This window comes from Protobothrops mucrosquamatus, unplaced genomic scaffold (genome assembly GCF_001527695.2).
Source record: "Protobothrops mucrosquamatus isolate PMUCROS unplaced genomic scaffold, P.Mucros_1.0 scaffold_12, whole genome shotgun sequence".
NCBI classification, from domain to species: Eukaryota; Metazoa; Chordata; class Lepidosauria; order Squamata; family Viperidae; genus Protobothrops; species Protobothrops mucrosquamatus.
Genome location: NW_015386088.1, coordinates 98,005 through 108,668, shown reverse-complemented (window position 1 = coordinate 108,668; position 10,664 = coordinate 98,005). Strand labels below are relative to the sequence as shown.

Here is a 10,664-nt window from a genome sequence, read left to right as displayed (position 1 = left end):
GACTCTGAGCCAATCACCAGGAGACGGTGAGTTCTAGTCCCGCCTCAGGCATGAAAGCCGGCTGGGTGACTTTGGGCCAATCACTAGGCGACAATGAGTTCTAGTTCCGCTTTAGTCACGATAGTGGCTGGCTGACAAGAGACAGGGAGTTCTAGTCCTGCTAAGCTACGAAAGCCGCCTGGTGATTTGGGGCCTCTCTCTCTCTCTCTCTCTCTCTCTCTGTGCCCAACCCACCTCACAGGGTTGTCGTAGGCAAACGAGCTTCCAATTACTCCATCCCCAAACCGTCCCACCGACCACCCAGGTGCAAAAAAAAAAAAAAAAAAAAAAAAAGAAATCCACCCAGACGGATAAACGGAAAGCGACCGTACGGCTGCCGGAAGAATCCGAGCTCTGCGAGCTGCGATCGCGGGCGTCCTTGTCGGAGGCGATCTGCCGGGTGATGATCACGTCGATGAAGTTGGCGGCCGTGATGGTGGTTTTGCCCCGGGTGCGCAGCTCCTCCTCGTACTTAGAGATGGAGGGGGGCCCTTTGTCTTTCCCGGCCTCAGAGTAGACGGCCGAAGAAGGCAGATTCTGGGATTTGGCGCTGGAGAACACCGCCGAGGCCGATGAGGTGTAGGGACCCGGGGCTCCCCTCCTCTCCCCGTCCAGCCCTTTCGGCTCCATTGGCTGCGGCGGCAGCTGCTCGCTCACCACCGTGGCCCTGCGCCCCAGATTCTCCTCTATCCGGCCCCCCTCGTGTTTGCCCTCCTTGGCCTTGGCCACCTCCATCTGCGGGGCGGAGGCGGCTGCGTCCACCAGGGCCGCCAGGGCGTCGGCTGCGGTGCTGTAGCGCGAGGCTGGCAGGCCTTGGGTGATGGAGGGCGCGCCAGGGGGCAGCTGCCTGTTGGGGAAGGGAAGGAGGATGCAGAGAGAGAGAGAGAGAAATTGCAGGGTTAAATCTGGTCTCAGGCCTTTGGGTGTTTCTGCAGCTGTGAAGAGGGAGGTTGAGGCCGGGAAGAGACACCCATTAGGGCAGTGGTGGCGAACCTATGGCAGGCGTGCCAGAGGCGGCACTCAGAGCCCTCTCTGTGGGCACACTCACCATGCCCCGGAGATGGCAACCGTCCCTCTTCAACCAGCCTCCCGCTAACTCGCCGAGGTCCCACATGGCTGGATGCATCCCAGCACCCATGCGCTCGCTGGCCTGTGTGTGCGGGGGCCGATGGTGTCAGGCAGCAGCCGCCCCGGCCTCGCCTTGCCCCCCGCGACAATGGAACCCCCGCCCTGCCCCCTGCCTCTGCCCACAGGACGAGACTCCTGCCCAACGCCCTACCTGCCAGAGACCCCCTAGATCTCCCCTAACCCTGCCCAGCCCCCACAGGCGTCCCTCCCTACGAGCAACATCGAGGTGATCACGCCCACCTTGGCCACACCCACTCAGTCTGACTTGACCACCACAGCCACGCCCATCCAGTGGGCCACGCCCACCTGGCACCCGGCGATAAATGAGTGGGTTTGGGGTTGCAGTTTGGGCACTCGGTCTCTAAAAGGTTCGCCATCACTGCATTAGGGTCCCTTCTGGGGAGGGGGTGGGTGGGTTTAAGAGGGAAGGCGTCTACGGGGTTGCTGTCTTTAAATCCAGGGTTAGGAGTTACCAGGAGACAGAGGGGGAGGGAGGGAGGGTGGGAGAGAGGGGGGAAGGAACGAAGGAAAAAAGGGAGGGAGGGAGAAAGGAAAAGGGAGGGAAGAAGAAAGAGAAAAAAGAAGGAGGAAGGAAGGAAAAGGGAGGGAGGGAGGAAATGGAAGGGAGAAAAAGAGGAAGGAAGTGAAAAAGGGAGGGAGGGAAAAAGGAAAAGGGAGGGAAGAAGAAAGAGAAAAAAGAGGGAGGGAAGAAGGAAGGAAAAGGAAAGGGGAGGGAGGGAGGAAGGATATCGAAGGGAGAAAAAGAGGAAGGAAGGAAGGAAGGAAGGAAGGAAGGAAGGAAGGATAAGGAAGGAAGGAAGGAAGGAAGGAAGGAAGGAAGGAAGGAAGGAAGGAAGGAAGGAAGGAAAAAGGGAGGGGGGGGAAGGAGGAAGGAAGGGGGGAAAAAAGGGAGGGAGGGGGGGAGGAAAAAGAAAGGGGAGGGAGGAAGGGAAAAGGAAAAAAGTGAGAGGGGGGAAGGAAGGAAAAAAGAAAGGAAAAAGGAGAGAGGAAGGAAAAGGAAAAAAGAAAAAGAAGGAGGGAGGGAGGAAAGAAAAAGAAGGAGGGAGGGAGGAAAGAAAAAAGGAAAAGGAAAAAAAGGGAGAGGGGGGATGGAAAAAGGAAAGGAAAAGGGAGGGAGGGACGAAGGAAGGGAGGAAGGGAAAGGAATGGAAAAAAGGAGGAAGGGAGCGGTTTGGCAGGAAACTGGAAGTCACCAAACAGCGCCAGAGCAAGAAAATGGTTTTCCTTAACAACCACGGCACTCGTTTAACGACCGCGGCAGAAAGATCAGCTGTCCACCCCAGTTTATGACCGTCACAACCTGCGACTCTTTAACAGGCAGGTTCCATTAAGGTCATGTCGAGGACTGCCTGTAGCCTTTCTCCAATCCCACCTCACCCCCCACCCCATCCCCAAGCCATCCTAGAGACGCTACATCCCCCCCTCCCGGCAACCCAGGCTGAAATTCCCGAGACGTACATGATGCGCAGCTGGGCGGCGGGGTCCAGCGGGGTGATGACGCTGGTCCCGTTGGACCCCTGAAAGATGCTGGGCCGTTGCTGGAGGATGGACTCCTGGCTCCGGACGGAGGGCGACGGCGAGCGGACGTAGCCGTGGCTGCCTCCTTTCCCCGGCTGCTCGGCACCTTAGGAAGGGGTAGGGAAAGAGTTAGGCAAGAAAAACCAAATGCACAGGTACAATATAGGGGGAACCTTGCTCAATTGTAGTAACTGTGAGAGGGACCTCGGAGTCCTAGTGGACAATCACCTAAATAGGAGCCAGCCGTTAAATAAATTTAAATTTAAATAATAGGATAGAATAGCCGTGTGCTGCAGCTGCCAAAGAAGCCAACACAGTGCTGGGCTGCATTAATAGAGGGACAGAATCAAGATCACCTGAAGTGTTAATACCACTTTACAAGGCCTTAGTAAGGCCACACTTGGAATACTGCATCCAGTTTTGGTCACCACGATGTCAAAAAAGATGCTGAGACTCTGGAAAGAGTACTGAGAAGAGCAACAAAGAGGATTAGGGGACTGGAGGCTAAAACATATAAGAAACGGTTGCTGGACTTGGGTATGTCTCGTTTAACGAAGAGAAGGACGAGGGGGGACAGGATAGCTGTGTTCCAGTATTTGAGGGGCTGCCCCAAAGAAGAGGGAGTCAAGCTATTCTCCAAAGAACCTGAAGGCAGGAGAAGAAGCAACGGGTGGAAACTAACCAAGGAGAGAAGCAACCTGGAACTAAGGAGAAACTTCCTGACAGTGAGAACAATTAACCAGTGGAACAACCTGCCTCCAGAAGCGGTGAATGCTCCAACACTGGAAGTTTTTAAGAAGAAACTGGACAGCCATTTGTCTGAAATGGTATAGGGTTTCCCGCCTGAGCAGGGGGGTTGGACTTGATGACTTCTAAGGTCCCTTCCAACTTTATTATTATTAAACTGAGTCAACAGATGGACAACTGGGGCTCTGACAGTCACCCATTGCTTCCCAAAGGTGGCTGGAAGTCCTCAGCTTACAACCGTTCTTTTTGTGACCGCTCCAAGTTACAATGGCACTGCAGAAAGGAACTTGAGACCAGGTCCTCGCACTTATGACCGCTGCAACCTCCTCACGGTCACACGATCCAAATTGGGACGCTCGGATTTCCAAAACATTTTGCGGCGTCCTGGGGTCAAGGGATGACCTTTTGCCGCCCACAGGAAAGGCAGGAAGCCAGGTTCCCATGACTACGTGATTCGTTTTAACGACAGCAATGAATTGCTTAACAACCGTGTCCAAAAAAAGAAAGAAAAAGTTGGTAAAATCGGTCGCGACTCAATTTTATTTTTTTTAGTATGGAATTTATTGGCTGCCCGTCGCGTTTGAAAGCGACTCTGGGAGGTTTCTAGCATACGAACAACTGTATTGCTTAGCAACGAAAATTCTGGTCCCAATTTGCGGTCGTTAAGCTGAGGACTACCTGTACGGCGGATTTTTTTCCCCCCACTATCTGGTTCTTTCTGGGTGACTTGGACTACTATTCCCATCAGTCTTGGCAGAACGATCCAAGGATTGGGGGACGATTCTGCCTACAGATTCTCTTCGGTTGTTGTCGAAAGTTAATAATAATAATAATAATAATAAAGTTGGAAGGGACCTTGGAGGTAATAATAATAATAAAGTTGGAAGGGATCTTGGAGGTCATCTAGTCCAACCCCCTGCTCAGGCAGGAAACCCTATACCATTTCAGACAAATGGCTGTCCAGTCTCTTCTTAAAATCCTCCAGTGTTGGAGCATCCACAGCTTCTGGAGGCAGGTGGTTCCACTGGTTAATTGTTCGCACTGTCAGGAAGTTTCTCCTTAGTTCCAGGTTGCTTCTCTCCTTGGTTAGTTTCCATCCGTTGCTTCCTGTCCTGCCTTCAGGCGCCTTGGAGAATAGCTTGACTCCCTCTTCTTTGGGGCAGCCCCTGAGTTACTGGAAGGCTGCTATCATGTTGTCGAGAGGAATTATTGAGTGTGTCATTTGCGGGTTTGTGACTGTTGGGTTTGGCACAGTAACGGAAACGGGACAGGTACGGACTTCAACGGAATAGTTAGGACTGCACAAAACACCCTCGCAACCAGCCTGCCTTCCATGGAGAAAGAAAATATCTAGAGTCCTCACCACCCGGACATAAAAATATTTCAACTTCTCCCCTCTGGATGGCGCAATAGAGCATTGCACACCAAGACAACTTGACAGGAGGACAGGTTTTTTCCCCCCACCGTGCCATCGCTCCGCTGAACACCCAATTCCCACAAAACTGTCAAACCATCTAGTAGGGCAGTATTACTCTTTTATCTTCTCATCTTTCCTATTGCCTATTTCCTTCACTGGTTGTTATAAATCTGTTGCTTGTATCTTATGGTTTATGTTGATTGCTTTTATCTTATGACTATCAATGGGTGTTGTATTTTAGGATTTATGATGATTATATTTTAGGATTGTGCTCATGATTGATCGCTTGTATGTACACTGAGAGCTTCTGCACGGGAGACAAATTCCTTGTGTGTCCAATCACACCTGGCCAATAAAGAATTCTATTCCATTCCATTCTGTTCCTATTCTGTTCTGTTCTATTCTATTCCTGTTCTGTTCTGTTCTGTTCCATTACAATTCCATTCCATTCCTTCATGTTCTGTTCTTGTTCCATTCTAATTCTAACTCTAATTCTATTCTTATTCTATTCCATTCCAATTTCTGTCCTATCCCATTTTCCATTTTCCATTTTCCATTTTCCATTTTCATTTCCTATTCTATTCTATTCTATTCTATTCTATTCTATTCTATTCTATTCTATTCTATTCTATTCTATTCTATTCTATTCTATTCTATTGGTATTCCTTGTTCTCCATTCCATTCCATTCCATATTCTGTTCTATTCTATTCCAATTCCAATTTCAATTTCAACTCTATTCTATTGTATTCTATTGTATTCTATTCTATTGGTATTCCTTGTTCGCCATTCCATTTCATTCCATATTCTGTTCTATTCAATTTCAATTTCAATTTCAATTTCAATTTCAATTTCAATTCCAATTCCAATTTCAATTTCAATTGCAATTCCAATTCCAACTCTATTCTATTCTATTCTATTCTATTCTATTCTATTCTATTCTATTCTATTCTATTCTATTGGTATTCCTTGTTCTCCATTCCATATTCTGTTCTGTTCTGTTCTGTTCTATTCCATTCCATTCCACTGTATTCCATTCTATATTTTATTTCATTCTATTCTATTCTATTCCGTTCCATTCCATATTCTATTCCGTTCCGTTCTGTTCTAGGTGACAGAGCCCAAAGAGGCAGCCGGAGCTTACCTGGGCGAAGGTAGAGGTCCGTGGGGGTGGACGAGATTCTCTCCCGCTCTCGTTCTCGCTCTCGTTCTTTCTCCCTCTCCCTCTCTGCACTGGCAACCACGGAGGCCGGCAGGTGAGACGGGTGCCCTGCGGATCAAAAGAGAAGAGACACGGGGCTTTTAGAGAAGCCGGGCAGGTGGATTACCGGTAGTCCTCAACTTCAGAACCACAACGTTTCTGTTGCTAAGCGGAGACAGCTGTCAAACGAATTTAGCCTCATTTTACAGCCTCGCTCACCGCAGTTGTGAAGTGAATCATGGCAGTCGTTAAGTAAGTATCGCGGCTGTTAAATGAACACGGCTTCCACTACTGAATTTGCTTGTCTGAAGGAGGCAAAAGGGGATCACGTAGCACCCCTGGGACTCTGCCACCGTCATAAATGTGAACCAGTTGTGAGGCGTCTGAATTTTTATCACGTGACCAGGGGGAATGCGGCAAGAGTCGCTAAGTGTGAAAAACTTAACCTGTGATTCATAAATCACGTTTTTCCCAGGACCGTCATATCTTTGAACAGTCACAGAACGAACGATTGTTAAGTCAAGGCAGGCCTGTACACTTTTTCAGGGTCTACTGCCTCTTCCAACGGTTGCTAAGTGATCCGTCGTAAGTCGAGGACCACCTGTGATACACACATAATTGGCAGCCAAGCTGAAATCAAGAGAAAGCATCCTGAACGTTAGATCCGGTGGTGAATTGTGATCAAGGGAATTGGGATTAATTAAAACTCGGACATTGTAAATACTAAACGTTCAATTAAAATATTAAGGGGAATCTAAAAACTGGGAAAAACTAACCGGGACATTGATTTGTCTAAAAAGATTGAACGTTAAAACAACTAGGATAGGTGTAAACAAAAATTATCGATAAATGCAAGACAGTTATTTTTTATTTAATCGATATAGTAAGAATTGTATTAATTTAAACTGCAGCCAAGAAATTAGAAGACGCTGGCTCCTGGGGAGGAAAGCTATGGCAAATCTAGACAGCATACTAAAAAGCAGAGACGTCGCCCTGCCAACAAAAGTGCGTATAGTCAAGGCCATGGTTTTCCCAGTTGCAATGTATGGCTGTGAAAGTTGGACCGTAAGAGAGGCTGAGCGCCAAAGAATGGAGGCCTTTGAACCCTGGTGCTGGAGAAGACTCCTGCGAGTCCCCTGGACTGCAAGGCGATCCAACCGGTCAGTCCTGGAGGAGATCAACCCTGACTGCTCTTTAGAAGGCCAGATCGTGAAGTTGAAACTCAAGTCCTTTGGCCACCTAATGAGAAGGAAGGACTCACTGGAGAAGAGCCTAATGCTGGGAAAGATGGAGGGCAAAAGAAGACGTGGACGACAGAGAAGGAGGGGGCTGGATGGAGTCACTGGAGCAGGAGGCGTGAGCTTAAATGGACTCCAGAAGATGGTAGAGGACAGGAAGACCTGGAGGAACGTTGTCCATGGGGTTGCGATGGGTCGGACACGACTTCGCAACTAACAACAACAAAACGTGAGACAGTAAATACCAAGGGGAAAAGAGAGGAAACATTTAATGTAATCGTTTGAGATCTTTCCTAAAGATATTTGTATGTTATTGAATTATGGACTAACTCAGCCGCCATGTTGCTTTTCAAATATTTAAATGTGAAATTAGAAAATCAATTAAAAAAATTCAAAAAGAAAAAAAAAGAGAAAGCATTTCAGATGTTCTGGGCAGATGTGCCCAGCTTTAGATCAGAAGTAGAAATGGGAGGTGGGTGGATGTCTGCCACCCCCCCTTCCAAATCCCCTCAGCGCCTTGGACCTGAACTCGGCACCTCCATCACTTAGTGCCCCCCCCTCCTTCTGAGCCTTACCTGGAGACATGGAAGGTGGGTTGTAAGGCCTGGTGGGGAACGCCAGCTGAGTGCCCGGAATGTAGGTGATCCTCTCCATCGGGGGCGTACTCGGCCCTCCGGGGTGGGGCACCAAGATGGTGGGCGCCATGCTGTTCAGGTCGATGATTCCTTGTCGAAAGAGGAACGGAGAAATACCAATACAGATGAGACCGAAACAAAACAAGACACATCGACCTACAACCGGCCTACGAACCCCTCAGAATCCAAATCAACCGCACAGCCGACCGGAGACAGCAACGGCCGTCAGCTGTCCCGCGCAATCCCCCACTTTCCAGATCATTTTCCAATGACCCTGACTGTGTAGATTCTCAGTCATCCAGGTCAGGGTTGTCCCAAAGATGCTTTTTTAGGAGGCAACTGGACTTCCTTTGTTTTTCTTTGAAGACGTTTCGCTTCCCATCCCAGAAGCTTCTTCAGCTCTGACTGGGATGGTGGGGAATGGAAGGATTTATACTCCTTGCAGAAAGCCGGTCATTTGCATTCTTTTAGAGCAGCGGTTCCCAACCTTTTCTATACCCCGCGCCCCTAGAACGCTTCTGATATATTCTCACAGCCCTCGAATCCCTACAAAAATTGGAAATGACGGCAATGAATTATGCACGTACACTATAATTCTGAAACTTCTAAGCCCAGGTTTTCGTACCCCCTGGAATATCGTCTCATACCTCTAGGGGGTGCGAGCACCCCCGGTTGGGAACCCGTTTTAGATCAGGGCTTTTCAACCTTTTCACTCATTGTACCGCTTTTAGGATATGGCAACATCAGAGTACCACCAGTCGCCTAGCAAGGGGTCAAAAAACTGATGACCCCCCCCAAAAAGGAAAAAAGTGATAAAGTACAGGCAGTCCTCGACTTACAACAGTTCTCTTAGTGACTGTTCGAAGTTACAATGGCACTGAAAAAAGTACCCCCCAAGGCACAGCCGAGCAAGACACCTGCCTGCCCGCCCGGCCGCGCTCTTCCTCCTGTCCGAGGTTTTCATTGTTGTGAGCATTTCTGTTGAGGATTGACAGCGGGGGTGGAGTGGGGGGGTGTTTGGTTTTTATCCCCCCCCCCATCTGCTGGGTGGTTGCAGCAGGTTTTGGTCGCTTCACATGACCCTGGGACACTGTGACCGTCATAAATATGAATCGGTTGCCAAGCATCTGAATGTAAATCACAAGACCCTGGAGATGCTGCAACATTCCAGCTGATCGGTGCTTCTTCTGGGCTCAGCAGAAGCACCAGGATCAGTGCTGAGCTCCAGTTGGAGCCTGGCGCTGATCCTGGCGCTTCCACTGAGCCCTGACAGCCCCGAAGAAGCGCCGATCAGCTGGAAAGCGGCACTGATCCTGGCGCTTCCTCTGAGCCCTGACAGCCCTGCAGCTCCAGCCGTCTCTCGCTCAGGCTTGTGCGGTGCTGCCACCGGTTCAGCTCATTCCCCTCCCCCGCTACCACTTTTCTAGGATGGTCACGTACCACCTGCCAGGTGCCAATGTACCACAGGTGGTACCCCTACCACGGGTTGAAAAGCCCTGTTCTAGAGAGTTGTTGAGGCCACTTGGAGGTTTACCTGTGTCCTCAGGATCACCTGAGTGGTGCAAATGGGTCTGGAGCCTTCTTGGAGCCTGCCTGAAGACCCCCACTGGTTCCCCTTCCAGGTGTTTTGAGGCAGAACCCCTAAGGCAGGGGTCCCCAACTCCCGGTCAGTGGACCAGTACCGGGCCGTGGCATGCCAGCAACCGGTCCACACAAACATGCAAAGCCCCACTTGTGGGATGCAGGCAACACACCAAACCACGCATCCTCCGGTCCGCGGAAAAAGCTCGCTCCACGGAACCGGTCCCTGATGGAGCCCAAAAGGTTGGGGACTTCTGAACAAGGGGATTCTACGAACAGAGTTCTAGATTAACCTGGTTTGAGCCAAGGAACCCTACCTCGGGCACCTGCGTAAGGAAGAGCCAAGGTCTGCTCCCGTGGGGACAGTCCTCGCGCAATGTCCGGCCGCAAGTTGACCTGCATCTGCTGGGAGGTGATGTAGTCGTTGAGGATGGTCTGCCGCGTGTTCTCCATGGCGTAAAGCTGGTATTGGCTGGGGTAGCCGGGGGTGGGCGAGAGCTGCCGCTGGAACATGTAGGCGGTCGCTGGGGGTAGGAAGAGAAAAAGGCATTGGATGGGAGTCAAGGAGGAAGAAACAGGCAGGATATACTCAATCAATCAGAGCAGAGCTGGAAGGGACCTTGGAGGTCTTCTAGTCCAACCCCCTGCTCAAGCAGGAAACGCTATCCCATTTCAGACAAATGGCTGTCCAGTCTCTTCTTGAAAACTTCCAGTGTTGGAGCATTCACAACTTCTGGTGGCAAGCTGTTCCACTGGTTAACTGTTCTCACTGTTAGGAAGTTTCTCCTTAATTCCAGGTTGGGGAATAGGTTGATCCCCCCTCTCCTAGTTTAATGTCTGGTTCAATGGTGGCGAACGTATGGCACGGGTGCCAGAGGCGGCACTAGGGAGCTCTCTCTGTGCGCACGCGCGCCGTCGCCCCAGCCCCGCCTCCAACCATGGCCCCCTCCTCACCAGCAGCCCCCCTGGAGGAGAGTCGCCTCTGAGTGCGGCCCGCACGGAGCAGCGCAGCCAAGGACATGTCAGCTGGGTAGCGGGGACAAGAATCCGCCCTCGCGCCCCGTTGGCTGCAGATAATGCTGCGGGGCACGGGCGAAGGGCGTGGCCGCCATGGCGCTGCTAGGCCGCCTGGACGATCTGC

The 10,664-nt window shown here is 50.6% G+C and overlaps 1 protein-coding gene across 1 annotated transcript in view; it reads right to left on the bottom strand.

Annotated features, from left to right (window-relative positions):
* Nucleotides 1-371: 371 nt before the first annotated feature.
* LOC107293876 (nuclear receptor corepressor 1-like) overlaps nucleotides 372-10,664 on the bottom strand; it is a gene marked incomplete at both ends in the record, with an annotated part of 107,081 nt that continues 96,788 nt past the window's right edge. The window contains 5 exons of the mRNA XM_029285549.1: nucleotides 372-886; nucleotides 2,647-2,812; nucleotides 6,013-6,138; nucleotides 7,883-8,032; nucleotides 9,841-10,047. Coding sequence (XP_029141382.1) covers nucleotides 372-886; nucleotides 2,647-2,812; nucleotides 6,013-6,138; nucleotides 7,883-8,032; nucleotides 9,841-10,047 — 1,164 coding nt within the window. The remainder of the gene's footprint in view (nucleotides 887-2,646; nucleotides 2,813-6,012; nucleotides 6,139-7,882; nucleotides 8,033-9,840; nucleotides 10,048-10,664) is intronic.